Source organism: Capra hircus, chromosome 9 (genome assembly GCF_001704415.2).
Source record: "Capra hircus breed San Clemente chromosome 9, ASM170441v1, whole genome shotgun sequence".
Taxonomy (NCBI): Eukaryota; Metazoa; Chordata; class Mammalia; order Artiodactyla; family Bovidae; genus Capra; species Capra hircus.
Window position 1 is genome coordinate 69975119 of NC_030816.1, and position 18551 is coordinate 69993669.

Here is an 18551-nt window from a genome sequence, read left to right on the forward strand (position 1 = left end):
GGTCTCTGAGTTCGATCTTCTGTAAAATAAAGGACTCAAACTAGATTATCTCCAAAGATATTTTCAGTTCTAACTTCTGACCAAACTAACTCTGTTTAGTTATTCAGTATTTTTTCATGTATGGCAATTTCTCATTTCCTAGTTAGCTCATCCTCAATTTTTTGCCCCCTTCATTACTTCCTATAGTTTCCAAAATCCTAACCACATTTTTCCTTAAAATGGTCAAACCAAATAGTTTTCACCCATACCTTAATGTTAATCAAAAGAGTGTGTTTATTTTTTTAATTTTTGCTAACATTAGCACACAAAATAATTAAAGGAAAATGTTTCGAGTCTAAGAGAAAGTAAATTTATTTGGACATTTCTTTACCCTGGGTGAGATGTTATGATTTTCTTTGAAAAATGTGTGACTGAAAAGTATTGTTAATGCCAGTGACAAGCAGCTAATAGAACAACATCACTTTGATTTTCTCTGACACACCCTTGAGCTTTCCATCTTCCTGTCTTTGTGGTGTCCTCACCTATGACTTTCTTTTGTCCTGTAACTGCCCATTTTGATCAGCTAATGAGAAAGTGAGAGTGATAAGGAAGAAACAATTTAGCTCAGCCAACTGACTCATTTTCAAATAAGGAAACAGTTTGTTCCTTGAGATTTCAGTCTAAGTTAGAAATATTTTAAAAACCCTGTACACAGAGGTCATTTTTAATGCTTTTATTTAGCAAAAGTTCCAGGTGATTTTTAAATACATTGGACATCCCATTCATTGAGGATGGGAAGCTGTTTCAAAACATTTTTTGATTTTGTCTGTCAAAGCAAAACAGGGAAAAATCTACCCAAAAAAATGTCTTTCTATAGTGAAAGTTACATAGCTGGACTTCCTAGACTTTAAAGAAATTCACAGACACACACACACACATTTATATAATTAGAAATATTCCATTTTTAAGATTAAATTTTACCAAACATGATATGACTATAAATGGGTTACTTGAACAGAGTAGTTATTTCTACTTGTTGTTAGCTAGAGAGCTGGTCTTCACATTATATAATCTTAGCTTATAAATTTTACTCTGAAAATCATAGGATACATTTGTCCTGCCTAGCCTTCTCTGCTCAAATGAAACACCATTTCCTCTGAGTCCTAGTTACAGGCCACCTCTCCCTCCTCTGAATTCCACTGGAACTCACCATTCATCCTTCTAGTCCCCATACTTCCTAAATCAGACTCTCTCACAACTATCAATAAATATTTATGGAATAAAAGAAGGAGCAGGAAAATAAATAAGCATTGTAGGTTAACAGAAAAATACGGCTCTGAGTCAAACAAACCTCATCATATTTCATCTATTTATTCACCACATGACTGAGGACAGTTGATTTCATCTCTGTGAGTCTTAGTTTCCTCATCTCTATAAGAGAGATAATAAAAACCTTCCACATGGGGTACCATGAAGATCACATTACATAAGATTGTAAAGCATCCAGCACATAAGAGGCACCCAGTGAAAATTATTTCCCCTTTCCCGTACCAGCCAATCATTACTAGTTCAACCCTGCAGTGCACCTGATTGAACACAGGGATGCTTCTAGGCTATGAGCTTTTTGAAGGCAAACTCTTATTAATCTTTGAATTTCTTAGAGAGCCCCAGATAGTGAATTGCACTGTCTGGAGACACAGTAACTGTTTTGCATTAAACTGAGGGTAAACCAGGATCACCCCTAATCTGTGAAACAGTTAACTATGGACTTTGGCACTTGGGGCTCTTCTGAGAACACAGCTCCTCTTGTGAGCGACGTATGGCTGGGGCCACTCCGGCCTGGAGATAGCCCACCGTGGTTTAAATTAGGATAACTAACTTTCCTGAATTCTATGGTGACTGTTAGAAACACTGCTCCATTTCTCACTGTAGAAACTGCTGCAGACAAATTGACCTTCCACTGGGAGAGACTGAACTCACTAAAGTGTGCTGGCAACACCACAGGTGGTGTGCTTTTCACAACACTGAGTCAAATAAACCTGGGTGATAAGCTCCAGCTCATCCCTGACCAGCCTTGAGACCTGGGCACCCTAGCTCTGAGCACAGAGCCTCAGCTAAAACACATAAAGACAGTAAGGTTACTGAGGTCATCGCACTGGGTTGTGCATACAGAAGGAAGGTGAGGCTTTGGAACACGTTTTAACAACTCTGAAGTAGGATGCAAAAAAAAAAAACCAAAGGCTAGAAAGTCATCCTTTAGGGCCATATGGGGCTCTCCTTTTATCATAGTCCAGGCTCTCACCCACTCTATTCTCTTCTTTGGCCAACTGACCAATTCTTACAATTCCATTTCAGTTCAGCAGAAAAGTTGTGTGCGTGTGTAACATCTAGGTAACTCCCGAACCTCTCCTCTGCCTGCCAAGTCACAAGGCAACAAGCCAAAGCAGGGGTGTGTTCACAGGACTGCAAAGCACTGACCGCGCAGCAGGGGCCATCTGCCTGCCGGCACAGACTTGCGCCCGGTCCCTTTCCGTCTGATGCTGGAGCCGCACTGCACGGCCCAACTGCGCGTGGATTTTTCTCGGAATCAGTCACAGCACCCTTTGCAAACTATTTCAAAGAACATCCAGTTCAACTAAAGCAGAGCCGAAAGTCAGCCCCAGACTAAAGAAGGCGGGTCGGGATGGGGGCATGGAGGGAGTAGGGGTGACAGGACCCGTCTTTCCAGTCGAGGAAGAATCTTGGCTTTTAGGTCAGTAACTAGCGTCACTCCAGGCTTCCTAAGGAAACTCGGCGGGAAGGAGGCGGATCCATCATCACCCTACACACCGCACACGGAAGATCGAATCCTCCCGAATTTCTGATAAAAGTCTTCCTCTGCGCGGGCCAGGGCTTCTTCGTCAATGTACACCGCCGGCCTCTTGGCCACGAGGAAATACTGCACTTTCCGGCGGCTCCAGCCCAGCACGTACTGCAGCCAGCCGCACACGGCGGCGGTGGAGCGCCCCACGCCGGCGTTGCAGTGCACGTACACCGTGTGTCCCCTCTCCAGCAGCGCGTGCAGGAGACACACCGCCTGCGGCAGCATCTGGACTCGGCCTGCGGTTGAGAGAGCACAGCACAGACGGGTGAGACCGGAACCACCCCGGGCCGCCCCTAACAGTCATTCCTGCGGCGCACCCCCAAAAGCGCGGCTCTTCGGCGGGAGAGGCGGAGAGGGCGGAGCTTGCTTCCCTCCTTTGTGTAGAAGGAAAGGGTGAGACGATGGCAAAGCCTGCTCATCACAAAGTGGAAAGAGCAGCCGGGAGGCAATAGGTCAGATCTGAATTGTCACTGGATTTTGCTGCTCTTTTGAGTGAGCCTGCATCCTTGCAAACCTCCCTTCAAAGGGAAGTTCACTAGAGCCTAGCCTCAGAAGCATGGGTCCTTTCATCTATCAGAGGGGTCTGGGCAGAGGTTTAAAGGATTTTAAAGAGAAGCTCACAGGTCCTATCACCTGAATTTCCTTTAATCCAATAGGATCTTCTAGGTAAATGCAAGCAGAATTAGTCCCTATTGGTTAAAGGAGTCCATCTGCCTCATCGGACAAAAGCTAATTTTGATTTGTCCAGGGGAATGGCTAACTTGTTAATTGACACACGTGGGATAGCCAGTCATTTATGTATTCCCTCATGATAACAGTGTGTACTGGGGCTTCCCTGGTAGCTCAGCAGTAAAGTATCCGCCTGCAACACCGGAGACCTGGCCTCGATCCCTGGGTCAGGAAGATCCCTTGGAGAAGGGAATGACAACCCATTCCAGTATTCTTGCCTGGGAATTCCCATGGACAGAGGAGCCTGGTGGGCTACAGTCCATGGGGTCGCAAAGAGTCAAACACGACTTAGTGTCTAAACCACCACCACCATCACAGTGTGTATTGAAACTGATTCAGTTTCCCTCTACTGGGCAATTAGGATTATAGGTGTTGCTGGCCTGTGGCTCCTGTCCTGATGATTGGATGTCCAGTGTCTTCCCCTCAGCACACTGAAACAGGATATACAATGCTCAGCTGAGGCCCGATTGACCCACTCCCTCTCTTTCATCCTAGGGACAGAGAGCCCCCTAAAGCCAGAAAACTCTTAGATGCCTAGAGCTTCTTCTGCTCTCAGATTCTCAGAGCAAAATGAATCTGGTGGGTTATTTTTGGAAGGTGGAGGATGGTCATTGTAAATTACTTCAAGAATGGGTGGAAGAGGGAAACTATACAGAGTCTTGGGTGAAAACCATGTGCTCTGAGCTCACATCCTCCAGCAGCTGTCTGTCCTCACCCACACGGAGACACCACAGCCCGGAGGGGAGGGGAGTGGGGGGATCTTTCAAGGGCCACAGAGAAGGCCTGTCCAGCCTTCACACGTACCATCCCACTGGATCACTGCAGAGGTGGGAAATGCCCCTCCCTCACTGAGGCCTAGAATTCTCCCATGAAGCTGCTTAGGTAAGTTTAAACTTGCCTTAGATGTCCTTTTTTTAAAATGCAAGTGCCTTGAAGAGGCCCACACAACACATTGCAGTCAGGCATCAGCACCTTAGGAGAGAGTTACCAAAAACCCCGCTGTGGCCTGAAGACCCTCCCAGTGACCACTCTACTGTGACAGGAGGGGCCTTAGCTTTAGGCCCAGCCTGCTATGATGTCAGAGTCGGAGATCTATATGCAAGCCAGAAAGGATTTTAGTAGCTTCCAGTGTGCTGTTACTCCCTCTGACTAAGGAATTTAAAGGCCCCACATGGCAGTTTAGAGATGGTTTTAACAGGAATGATTTAAGCAGAGCACACTTCACAGATCCTGCAGCTCCGTCTCTCCCCACTGCCTGTTGCCACACTTTCATGCTCCCTGCCTGGTCCCTGAGGGCATCTGAGTTGAAGTCACACTAGCCCCTAGGCCTTGCTTGACTTCTGAGTCCAAACTGTGCCATAAACTTTAATTGATCTATGCATCTGTGCTTGGTTCAGGGTGCTCTGAGGACAGCTTGGGGGGCATGCCATACAGTCAGTTATTCACAGCACTCTCCTAGAGGCAGTGAAGTAACACTGGAGATGTAACAAGGCGTAAGACACCATATGTATCAGAGCGTGGTCTTGCTGGATGTCTCAGGGAGAGGGCTGTGTATTTGGTCCACTATTTGAGTTGGAAAATCAGATGAGGCAAAACCTCCAAGGTCTGTGTGAGTGACCCTGCTGATAACTGTGAGGCCTATTCGAATGCAGAACTTCTCTTCCGTGGAGTAGGGGGGAGTTGGGGAGGGGCGGTGTTAGAAGTTTAAGGATTGTTGGTCAGGAAGGGAACTTCCAGGGATGGATCCAGAAGCTTGGGCTCTTTCTGCTCCTGGCACAGCTGGCATCACTTCCCAAGTTCCCCATTACAGTTGCCTCTCCAGTTTCCATGTTCATTGCCAGGGAATTAACAGAAACATTTTTAATGGGAGTTTTCAGTAAATCCCCAATACACAAGTAGACCACAGCGGCCATTAGCAGGAGGAGCTGCTGGAGTCAGAGACCCAGAGTTAATACTCACCTTCTGTAGCGTCAGGACCAGCCTGCCCTGGCCAGGTCTACATGGACCCATCAGAATCCCCTCCCTTGACCTTTTCTCTGGCCAGAAATACCCCAAGGAAGGGTCTGCACCAAGTGACCAAAATGACCTAGTATTTCCCCCTTTCCTTTTTATCTGTAAAAGATTCTTCAAGAGGTATTTTAAAAGTTGAGAAAGGATTTGTGTTAGTTTAAGGTTCAGTGAGCTCAGACACATAATCCTGGAATGTAAATGTCAGCTGCCACTCGGAAACTCCAGAAGGCTCCCAGTTTAAACACAGGTCTCACCCACTAGAGGTCTTCTAGAATCACTCAGCCGTCCCACTTAAGAACTGTCGAACACTTATTTAAATAACACGAAGAAAGAATAAAAAGGGGCACCAGCCTATCTAGGAGGCCCACCCAGCTCAGCCTGGCCCCAGCTGGGCCCTCCTTTATTTTGACTGTGCTTTGATTGGTAGCTTAGACGGTAAACAATCAGCCTGCAATGCGGGGGACTCGAGCCCAGTTCCTGGGTTGGAAAGATTCCCTGGAGAAGGGAAGGGCTACCCACTCCAGTATTCTTGCCTGGAGAATTTCATGGGCAAAGGAACCTGGTGGGCTACAGTCCATGGGGTCACAAAGAGCTGGACACGACTGAATGACTTTCATTTCACTTCACTTTGATTGATGACAGCGAACATGTACTGAGCTCTTTCTATCTGCTCAGCACGGCTCTAAGCTCTGTGTGCAATAGCTCCTTTACAGCCACCTCTCAACAAATATGGGCCTGGCACTATTATCACCCTCAGTTATATCAGAAATTTGCGCAAGGTTATTCCTTAATGGCCACTCCAGCCCTCCAAATTCTGAAGTCTCTGGTTCTAACCTCTGTACTATTATCTTCCCTAACCTAGCTGGTCCATGGTTGGCTTGCTGGCCCCCCTGCAGTCAATGCGAAGCCCCAGTGAGCCCCTGCTTCCACTTCCCTAGTCACGCTGCAGCTGTCACCCCAGTGGGACAGTGACACCCTCCCTGGGGCTCAGCATCTCTGTCCCTACCCAGACGGCTGTCTGTGCCCTACATGTCTTCTTGCTTGAAAACCTTTCTAGGGAGCCTGAGCAAATACACGTCATCTTGAAAAAATAATCACAACCTAAAAGTTGGGAGTTATGTTTTATTTGATGGGAATTTTTAGGACTTCAAGCCCGGGAAACAGCATCTTAAGTCACCCTGAGAGAACTGCTCCAAGGAGGTGAGGGGATGAGCCAGGTTATACAGAAATTTTACAACAAAGGGCAGGGAGTTTGAACATCAAAAGATTATTGTTAATAAAGGAAACCAGATGTCCCCCGTTAAGGAATGTATCTTTTCTATGTAGGGGAAGATGCAAGAGTCTGAGCTCACTGGAACCATTCCTTTCATATGCATCTGAGCTATTCTGGGGCCAGTATCCTGTGCTCTTCACATCCTGAGCTCCTGTGGGCTCAACCATAGGGAGTGACTGCAGTCTGAGTGCTGTGGATTATGGGTATTCTTCTTCCTCAGTGCCCTTTGACCTCACGAGCTCACATCAGAGGGCTGGAATCACTGATGACTTGACATCCTTGTTTACTGATGTGGCAGGAAATATTCCATTTCTCATACATAACCCACCAAGGAATCACACGAGGGTGCCCAGGATCAGGGCTCACACAATAAAGGCAGCGTCAATCAGAGGCCCTAACTTGAATGTTTCATATGTTTAGCCTCCAGATGGAATTTAATTCAATAAAATGCTTCCATTTTTAAAAACAATAATATCCCCAAGGCAAGAGAGAACCACTGATTTTTTTTTTTAGTGTAAAATATTCCAAATTTTAAATGTTGGCAAGTAAGTTGAAAATTTTAAAGCCAGTGCAGGTCCAACAAAACACTCCACCATCTGTGATTTTTACTTTGGAATTTAAAACAGGCCTTGACTCCCCATAGATGCTCAATAAACATTCATTGAATACATGAATTAAAACAAAGTAAAACAAAACCATTAATACTGATTTGATCTGAGACAGTCCAAGACCCTTCTTATCTAATTTCTGGTCCACATCTCCTCCAAGTTAATCCAACTCTGGAATGGCTTTTGGGGGTCCCTGAAGATATCTGAGGTTGACCTAAGGCTGACCCTGAAAGAAATTGTTCTTGGCACAAGTTTCAGCCTTTCCAACACACACGCACACGTCTTTCCTTTCTTAATCCAGAGGCAGATTAATGCTGAATATATTACAATTTTATTTGAGTGCATCTTCTTTTCTTTAATATAGATAAGGTCCCTGTTATCTATAACACCCTTTAATAGAAATGGAAGAACTGACACTTTGGAATTTTCAAAGCTCTTCCATATCAATTATCTTATTCTACTGCTATAATCCTGTGAGGCAGATATTATTACTCCCCATTTTCCAAGTCTGCCCGTATCACACAGCTGCTCCAGGGCGATGAGGCTCAAGCCCAGGTGCCATGGCTCCGGCAACACTGCATTTAGTGTGTTGAGTCAGAGAAAAGACTCAGACCGTGGCAACAAAGGGGTGGGCAAGGACTCTGGAGAGCAGATTAGCCCCTTTGGGAGGCAAGGCTAGATCATTTGTCATAAATGGCACTGCGCTGACAGAGGTCAAAACACAGGCTGAGTGCTTCCCGTGGGAAGGATAACTTCCTCTAGTGAACAGATTTCATGTGCTCAGGTGAGTGCTACATTCGGGAACTTTTCGTTTCTCAAGTGAAAGACACAAACCAAAAAAAAAAAAAAATTTTTTTTAAGAAAAGAAAAAAATCCTAAACAATCCCAACCCTTCTGCATGACAAAAAGTACAAGAGTGAGAATCGATGGCACAATTGATTATAACAGGTCTGTGACAACCAGTGGTGACAGTCAGGCCTAACAAACAGTCTTTCTTCTCAGACTTTATCTGACAGCATTATGCTGTGGCTCAAAACACTTGCAGATGGATTTTTCTCTAGAGTTCTAAAAATATTCAGCTGAATTAATCTATGTGTTCATTGTGCTAATGTTGTGAGCCACGGAGATTGATCTATTGGTCAAAAATTCCTCTGCAATTCAGGAGTGGTTGTTAACCCTTTGATTACTCCCCCAGGTTTTGCTGAACCAGAGAAACTCTTTGCTCTCAGGTTTTGGCTTTTTTCAAGTGGGAGCTTTCATTTTGTTGCCATTTCTCTTGTTTCCAAACTGCCTCAGTGTGAAAGACAGTCCATTGTGTGCGTGGGTCCTAGGACTCCATGACCCCCACGAGATTTTAATAAAATTACAGTGGCTCCTTGGGGATAGCATTTTCCCTCAGGCTTCTGCATATTCCCAAACTATCAAACAAATTCCCTACCAATTAGCAAGGTTTTGGGGTAATCAGTGCTTGGGGTAGGGCAAGCCATATTTATCTCAGCTTCTCTGAGCCTAGTCTCACATCCTATTCCAATGCGATAACAAAGCTAGAAGCAAAACCCTCCCTGGAAGCTATGGGCACACTTTCCTAACAACCTTATCAGTTTTGAAGCCAGAGAAGCAAACTGGGCAGGGCAAATGTGACCCAGGTTCACTGTACTTTTCTGTGCAAATAATGATTTGTTTTTGTTTTTGTTTTTGTTTTTGTTTTAATTCCTTGGAAAAAGACGGAGCTCTCGAAGCTCTCCAATGAATGGATCAGCATTCATTATCAAGAAGAGTAACCAACCAACCAAACCTTCAGAAAGAAAAATAATACCTCCTCTCCAATGATATTTCATTTCAGACAGGCCCATTGAGGGGCCTGGCCTGGCCAGCAGGACCATAAATATTCATAAAGAGTCAAGGTCCTAAGACTGTCAGAGTCCCCAGGTCCCCAGCTACATCTTGGAGTATCGACTAGGGAGACAAGCTATCTCCCTAAAAACTCATGAAGTGAAAGTGAAAGTTGCTCTGTTGTGTCCGACTCTTTGCAACCCTTTGGACTGTAGCCTGCCAGGATCCTCAGTCCATGGAATTCTCCAGGCCAGAATACTGGAGTGGGTAGCCATTCCCTTTTCCAGGGGGTCTTCCCAACCAAAGAATGGAACCCAGGTCTCCCAGAGGCAGATTCTTTACCCTTTGAGACACCAGGGAAGACCAAGAAGCTCATGTATTTGTCTAAATCCAGCTGATGATGAACTTGGCAGGTTGAAAGTGTGGGTGGTGTTCTGTATAAAATGCATGAAGAGTCCATGTGAGCATGTAAAGAAGCTTCATTGCACGGTGGCAAGCACAGTATTCTGAGTCTGTGTGTGCTGAAATCCAGGCTGTGTCTCTGCTGTATGACACCAGCTAGGTTACTTAACTTTTGTGTCCCTCATTCTCTTTCTCAAAAAAATGAATATAACACCTGCCTGGACTCTTGTCATGAGAATTAAATGAGTTAACATTCGAAATTGTTCAAACCAGAGTTTGATACATAATGCATTTTGGGGGAAGACGACTGATGATAGAAACATCTCCTTGCTGGACATCACTGTCTTCCTTCTTTCTTCCAGAATAGCAGTTCACCAAATGCCCTCAGAAGGACTGATGCTGAAGCTGAAACTCCAGTACTTTGGCCACTTGATGCAAAGAACTGACTCACTGGAAAAGACCCTAATGCTGGGAAAGGTTGAAGGCAGGAGGAGAAGGGGACGACAGAGGATGAGATAGTTGGATGGCATCACCGACTCGATGGACATGCGTTTGAGCAAGCTCCTGAAGTTGGTGATGGACAGGGAGGCCTGGCATGCTGAAGTCCATGGGGTCGCAGAGTCGGACAGGGCTGAGCCCCTGAACTGAACCGAACCGCCCTCATTCTGCGCCAGTCCATAGCTCTCTGCTGCCCTCTGCTGGTTTCTGATTGATATTATTCGAGTAGCTTGTTCTCTTGGATTCAGAGATCTCCACTCCTTTCCTCCAAGAACCCTATTCCCCGACCAGGCTGAAATACAGATTATTCCTCTAAAATCCCACGCCTCTGTGCCTTGGTTGTTCCTCCCACCTGGCATGCCCTTTCTCCCTCTACGTTGACCTGCCTCAAATCCCAGGACACTCACATCGCCTCTCTGTGCTTCTCTGCAGAAATTCTCCTCCCACACCATAAACCTCCTAGGGCGTGTGACTCATCCTCATCACCTTCTTCTTTGCACTTTAATTAGCTTTGAACTTGCCTTACTGCCTCTTACCGTGAGATCAAACTGTTCCTCATTTGTCTCTGATTCTTGGCAGCACCTGTGTCACACCCTAATTCCCTCTTCACAGAGACAGGTTCAGCCAGTGTTTGTGCAGTCAATGGAAGCATCACTATTGCCACCCTGCCCCGAGCTGCAGTTCTCTCTCCTTACCTCTCACCTTAAGTGCTGCAGTAACTTCCTAACTGGCCTCCCCAGACCCACTGTGGGCCCATCCCTACGTACTCCAAACTGCAATCAAAGGGCATTTTGGGGGGGTAGTGGGGAGAAAGGTTATCTTAGCATCTCTCAACCTCCCTCCCTTTCAACTGCTTCTGACTGCATAAGGATAGTCTCAAGTTTTCTTTGTGTCTGCAGGACTTTGCTCCCTTCTTCCCAGACCTGCAGCCACACTGCCCATCTTTCAGTTCCTGCAATACTATGTGCTCTCCTGCGAGGAGGACTCTCTACAAGCTACTGCCTTTGTCTGGAAGCCTCTGCCCACCTCACTTGTGCCCAACTCCCACTTTGGATCTCAGCTCAAGCACACCCAAGGAAACCTTCCCTGACCCTTCTTCCTAGGTCTGATTCGCCTGTGCATGCTCTCATTGCAGGATCTATGTAACTCTCTAATCAGAAAACTGACCAGAGCTTTACATTTCTATTTACAGCCATTTGATTACTGCTTATCTTCCCTATTGGACTATAGCTTCCTGAGGACAGGAGCTGTGCCTGCTTTTCTTCACCTTTGAATTCCCAGCCACCAGCCTAGGGCCCCACACACATAGTAGATACACAATAAATATGTTTGATGAATAAATAAGTTAAAAGAACCAATGTGAAACAGAATCTTAGCCAAGGTGTCAAAAGATATATAGATCTTATATATATATCATATATGTATATATATATAATATATTAACCCCCAAACCTTATATTTTTCCATAGCTATCATTCACATACAGGTTTTCAGTTATAGACAGGTAGGTAGGTAAATAGGCAGACAGACAGACAGGCAAAAACCAACAAGGGCTTCTCTGAAACACATCCAACAAGCTCCCTTGGACACTTACCTTCAGTGCTCATATCCGGTGTGGGCATCCAGATGTAGGCCAAGCCTTCCTCCTTGTACAGCCTAATCATAGTGTCTGGTGTCATGGGTTCTGGGTAGCGGTTACAGCCTGAGGAATTCTGTACAATATCCCATTCCGTCTGGAAATTCATGACAGCTGTAACCCCTAGTTCATGCTTCAGTTTGATGGTTACGTGTTCCACTTGGCGAGGGCAGCTACCCAGCCAGATATTTGGTAGAATCCTAAGAAGAACACATGGAGTCAACTATAACTATTGTTGGTGTTATTGCAGCTGCATAAAACATGCAGTATTAAAATGCAATTAACCTTTAACACTGGGCACAGGAAAAGCTGTATTAAGAACATGAGAACCAATATTACTATTAAAAGACAAAAATACTGGTGGTGGCGTTTTGAGGGAAACAAATAATTCAATTAACTAGAAGGTCAGGGTATAGGCATCAGGAAACCAAATCTAAGTCCACCACGTTATACTTATTCCATGAATGTATATGTGGTTCAATATTAGGAAATCCATCAACATATTTAAAAGTACTAACAAATTAAGGGCAAAATTCCTATGACTATATCATAAATTCTGGAAAATATGTGCTAGAATTCAGCAATCATTCCTGTTTAATATAAAAATTTCAAATAGTATGAGATTAAGAGAAACTAATAACAACCTTCTTTTAAATAAAATCAAAGTAAGGATTATTTCCATTAGTATTCAACACTATTCTATATGCTTCATCTAAAGCTATAATGTAGAAGAAGAAATATCTCTCTGTCAAAAAAGATTCAACTATAAGAGCTATGAACAATATTAAAAGTGTTAAGATTAATTTATCTGGATGAAGGAAAATATACAAAAATCAAATAACCATTCTCTGCACTACTAATAGCCAGGTAGAAACAGATTGGGAGGAGGAGGGGAAGTCTTATTCAAAAATAATGACAAAATTATAAAATATCTAGGAATGTCTTTAATCCAGAAAAAACTATAAAATTGTATTAGAGGACATTATAAAAATAATAACAACAAATAAGTAGACACACTGTGATGCTGTAATTTATTATAAGAAATATGTTTGTTCTTCATCCCCATATCTGACACAGAGTTCCAAAATCCATTGAAATTTCCTAAGTGCTGACAGCCATAAACGTGTCTTTTCTTAATGAATTTGAAATTCATCTAAGGGTTGGACTGGTTCCTCTGCCGTTCCCTTCTCCTCTTGCCTTCAATCTTTCCCAACATCAGGGTCTTTTCAAATGAGTCAGCTCTTCACATTAGCTGGCCAAAATACTGCAGTTTCAGCTTTAACATCAGTCCTTTCAATGAACACCCAGGACCAATTTCCGTTAGGATGGACTGGTTGGATCTCCTTGCAGTCCAAGTGACTGTCAAGAGTCTTCTCCAACACCACAGTTCATAAGTATCAATTCTTCTGCATTCAGCCCTCTTTATAGTCCAACTCTCAATCCATACATGACTACTAGAAAAACCATAGTCTTGACTAGACGGACCTTTGTTGGCAAAGTAATGTCTCTGCTTTTGAATATGCTATCTAGGTTGGTCATAACTTTTCTTCCAAGGAGTAAGCGTCTTTTAATTTCATGGCTGCAGTCACCATCTGCAGTGATTTTAGAGCCCCACAAAGTAAGTCAGCCACTGTTTCCACTGTTTCCCCATCTATTTCCCATGAAGTGATGGGACCGGATGCCATGCTCTTAGTTATCTGAATGTTGAGCTTTAAGCCAACTTTTTCACTCTCCTCTTTCATTTTCATCAAGAGGCTCATTAGTTCTTCTTCACTTTCTGCCATAAGGGTGGTGTCATCTGCATATCTCAGGTTACTGATATTTCTCCAGGCAATCTTGATTCCAGCTTGTGCTTCCTCCAGCCCAGTGTTTCTCATGATGTACTCTGCATAGGAGTTAAATAAGCAGGGTGACAATATACAGCCTTGACGTACTCCTTTTCCTATTTGGAACCAGTCTGTTGTTCCATGTCCAGTTCTAACTGTTGCTTCCTGAGCTGCATACAGGTTTTTCAAGAGGTAAGTTAGGTAGTCTGGTATTCCCATCTCTTTCAGAATTTTCCAGTTTATTGTGATCCACACAGTCAAAGGCTTTGGCATAGTCGATAAGCAGAAATAGATGTTTTTCTGGAACTCTGTTGTTTTTTTGATGATCCAGCAGATGTTGGCAATTTGATCTCTGGTTCCTCTGCCTTTTCTAAAACCAGCTCAAATAGCTGGAAGTTCACGGTTCACACATTGCTGAAGCCTAGCTTGGAGAACTTTGAGCATTACTTTACTAGCGTGTGAGATGAGTGCAAATGTGTGGTAGTTTGAGCATTCTTTGGCATTGCCTTTCTTTGGAATTGGAATGAAAACTGACCTTTTCCAGTCCTGTGGCCACTGCTGAGTTTCCCAAATTTGCTGGCATATTGAGTGCAGCACTTTCACAGCATTGTCTTTTAGAATTTGAAATAGCTCAACTGGAATCTCATCACCTCCACTAGCTTTGTTCGTAGTCATGCTTTCTAAGGCCCACTTGACTTCACATTCCAGGATGTCTGGCTCTAGGTGAGTGATCACACCATCATGATTATCTGGGTCATGAAGATCTTTTTTGTATAGTTCTTCTGAGTATTCTTGCCACCTCTTCTTAATATCTTCTGCTTCTGTTAGGTCCATACCATTTCTGTCCTTTATTGAGCCCATCTTTGCATGAAATGTTCCCTTGGTATCTCTAATTTTCTTGAAAGGATCTCTAGTCTTTCCCATTCTATTGTTTTCATCTATTTCTTTGCATTGATCACTGAGGAAGGTTTTCCTATCTCTCCTTGCTATTTTTTGGAACTCTGCATTCAAATGCTTATATCTTTCCTTTTCTCCTTTGCTTTTAACTTCTCTTCTTTTCACAGCTATTTGTAAGGCCTCCTCAGACAGCCATTTTGCTTTTTTGCATTTCTTTTTCTTGAAATGGTCTTGATCCCTGTCTCCTGTACAATGTCCTGAACCTCCGTCCATAGTTCATCAGGCACTCTGCCTATCAGATCTAAATCCTTAAATCTATTTCTCACTTCCACTGTATAATCATAAGGGATTTGATTTAGGTCATGCCTGAATGGTCTAGTGGTTTTGCCCACTTTCTTCAATTTCAGTCTGAATTTGGCAATAAGGAGTTCATGATCTGAGCCACAGTCAGCTCCTGGTCTTGTTTTTGCTGACTATATAGAGCTTCTCCATCTTTGGCTGCAAAGAATATAATCAATCTGATTTTGGTGTTGACCATCTGATGATGTCCATGTGTAGAGTCTTCTCTTGCGTTGTTGGAAGAGGGTGTTTGCTATGACCAGTGCATTATCTTGGCAACACTCTATTAGCCTTTGCCCTGCTTCATTCCGTATTCCAAGGCCAAATTTACCTGTTACTTTAGGTATTTCTTGACTTCCTGCTTTTGCATTCCAGTCCCCAATAATGAAAAGGACATCTTTTTTGGGTGTTAGTTCTGGAAGGTCTTCTAGGTCTTCATAGAACCGTTCAACTTCAGCTTCTTAAGTGTTACTGGTCAGGGCATAGACTTGGATTACTGTGATTTTGAATGGTTTGCCTTAGAATGAACAGAGATCATTCTGTCGTTTTTGAGATTGCATCCAAGAACTGCAATTCGGACTCTTTTGTTGACTATGATGACTACTCCATTTTTTTAAGGGCTTCCTGACCACAGTAGTAGATATAATGGTCATCTGAGTTAAATTCACCCATTCTAGTCCATCTTAGTTCACTGATTCCTCGAATGTCGACGTTCACTCTGCCATCTCCTGTTTGACCACTTCCAATTTGCCTTGATTCATGGACCTAACATTCCAGATTCCTATGTAATATTGCTCTTTACAGCATCGGACCTTGCTTTTATCACCCTTCTCCAGAGGAATTTCCAATCCCAGGGATCAAACCCAGGTCTCATGCATTGCAGGCAGATTCTTTACAGTCTGAGCCACCAGAGAACCCCATGTGAAGAGGGGCAGAGGATCCAAAGGTTTTTTACTTTATTACTGACTCCAAAGAATTCTCAGACACTCCACTGGGCCCAGTGGGCTGAGAAAAAGACCACAAGAAGGGATACATTTAGAGCAGCCCAGAGCTATGCTTGACCAGGACTCTGAGTTGAGTAGTCAGTCTTTGCAGGAATGGAAACGTCACACCTATGGGTAACTGCCTCTTCTCTCTGGCTGTTGTAATGAGAGAAGGAAACTTCCTCTATCTGGACATTCCCTTCCTTCTTTCAAACTATCCCATAAAGACTCCTCCCGCAGCAATCTGCTGGGGGACAAAGCAGGTAATGGTGTTGGGCCGCCATACCTATACTTTGGGGTTTAACTAAGCATACTTATGTACACTCAACTGGAAAAGAGGCAAGTGGACAGCTCAATTATACAGCCTTCTGAACAATCATGTACTTTTACTGGCAAAATTTTGAAGTGAACTAGTTACATATTAAAATGAATATTCATGACAGACAAGCTAAATTCCAAATGTTACCTAGAGTTCTGTTAAATACTGTACTCTTTGAGTAGAAGCATTTAGTATTTGCTAGTAAATAAATGCCAAAATAAAGTGGCTAGCATGCAACAATTGCGTAAATACCAAAGAGTTCATATACATATACAAAGGGTAAATCAGGACATTTGAGCCTATGAAATAAGAAACCAGAATCCCAAACCAGACTCACTATATAGATCATACTGTGTTGCTTAAAAAGAGCATTATTTTATCATCTCATTCAGTCTTGGTCTTCAAAGGTATTTAAACTAACCAGTAACCTTAAGAAACTTAGAATAAATCAAATATAAAAAGGCCCAAAGTTGGTACCTTAACATACATATTTCCCACATCAAGTTTCTAATGGAACTAAGCCCTTGAAATACACACCAACAGATACACATGAATAACACCAGTTTCTATATCAGATATTTCCAACTTTCACATAGCATAATTAATTTGCCCTCTAAAAATGCTAGGAGTCAGAGTACAGATTTAAGAAATTAATGTAAAATAATTCCTGATTTTTTAAAGTAAGGTGTCCTGAACCTAGGAGATGGGTAACTAAAGTTAAATTCTGAAAACAAGCAGCATATTAAAGGAGAGAAAATTGAAGTTGTAAAGTAAATTATATAGAACCATTCTATGGGATATGGAGACAAAATACTGGGCTTGTTGGAAACACACAGAACCATACAATATGCTTAATCAGACAGCTAATGTGCCCTTGATATGCATCTTGTTTCAGCTTGTTGTCTCTTATAGTAGGTGATACATCTCTAGTCATGTGTGTCCTTTCTAAATAGTAATTAAACTTTTACTTCTCCACTCAAAAGAGAATGATTTGACACCATTAAAAATCAATTTTTACTCATCTCAGTTTTAATATCCTTTTGGTGTCAAAGATACTTTAGATGATAAAATTAGGATTTTTTTTTAAAGGTGAGAAGCAATTTGTTGAAATATGAATAAAAAGTCTTCTGTAAGGTAGTTTTAATGAGAAGACATACCAAACTTCAAAGACTCAATAACAGAATAAAAATCATAGCTTGCAATTATATTGTAAATGACATCATAAAACTTCCAGAGAACTATTTTATGAATAACTCACTATCAATCATGAATTACATCAGAGATTTCTGGCATCTTCACTATAGATTATTTGGAAAGGTCAAAGAGAAAGCACTGTACCAGATGGGTATTGACAATCAACCCAGATGTGGCTTTGCATTCAAGACACACGTGGTGCTTTTATAAAAACTATTATCAGGATCTATTCCAGAGATACTCACAAAGAGGCTCCAAAGTGAGGTCTCAGATTCTGTGAATTGATTTTTATTTTATTTTTTTAGAAATTAACCATATTACATGCATAATATATGCAGCTAGATTCCAGAACCATTAGCTAGAAGATCCCAATAAATGTGCAGGAGGAGCTGAGTATATAAATCTCAATACCTTTTGGTAGCAATAAAGATTATGGAGACCAGAGGACGTGGACTTGCTTTGCTCTACATATGGACCAGTAAAGTGAAGCTCTTACTTTCTCCAACACTAGTTTCAAGACCACAAATGACTCCTAGACAAACAGTGAGGAATGGGAACTCTCGGTTGTGAGAGAGTATGTGGAATGCAGGATCTTTAGCTGCAGCATGTGGGATCTATTTTTTTTTGTTGTTGGGACATGCAGGATCTTTAGTTGTGACATGCAAACCCTTAGCTGAGGCATGTAGGAACTAGTTCCCTGACCAGGGATTGGACCCAGGCCCCTGGCATTGGGAGGACAGTCTTAGCCCCTGGACCACCAGTGGAGTTCCAAGAATGTACCATTATTGAAAAAAACTACTCACGTCAGTTTTGACTATTGCTACCATGACTCAACACAGTTGAATTTAAATAAAATCCACCCTAGTGATGTCACAACTTGATTGAAGACCAAGGGAAAAACATGGATGGCTGACATTCTGGAACCTTACTTTCTTGGATTGCAAATCAAAAGCAATTGCATTCATTTGAGTGAATCTGGATTTGTGGTTCCAGGTAATTACATCACAATCCTACACCATGTGCTTCACTTGTCAGTCTGGGACCTGTGGTACAACAGCTACTGAAGCATATGAATCAGAATTCACTTGCCACCTCAGCTGTCAATCAAAGGAGCCCTCACCGGCAATAATGAGTACAATGGGCAGAATGAGCACCCAAGTAC

General features: G+C 42.9%; 1 protein-coding gene across 1 annotated transcript in view; it reads right to left on the minus strand.

Moving 5' to 3' along the window:
* Window positions 698-18551, minus strand: part of EPM2A (epilepsy, progressive myoclonus type 2A, Lafora disease (laforin)) — a 122045-nt gene continuing 104191 nt past the window's right edge. Inside the window, exons 3-4 of the mRNA XM_018053306.1 lie at window positions 11790-12031; window positions 698-3078 (exon numbers count right to left, since the gene is read on the minus strand). Coding sequence (XP_017908795.1) covers window positions 2801-3078; window positions 11790-12031 — 520 coding nt within the window. The 3' untranslated portion in view covers window positions 698-2800. The remainder of the gene's footprint in view (window positions 3079-11789; window positions 12032-18551) is intronic.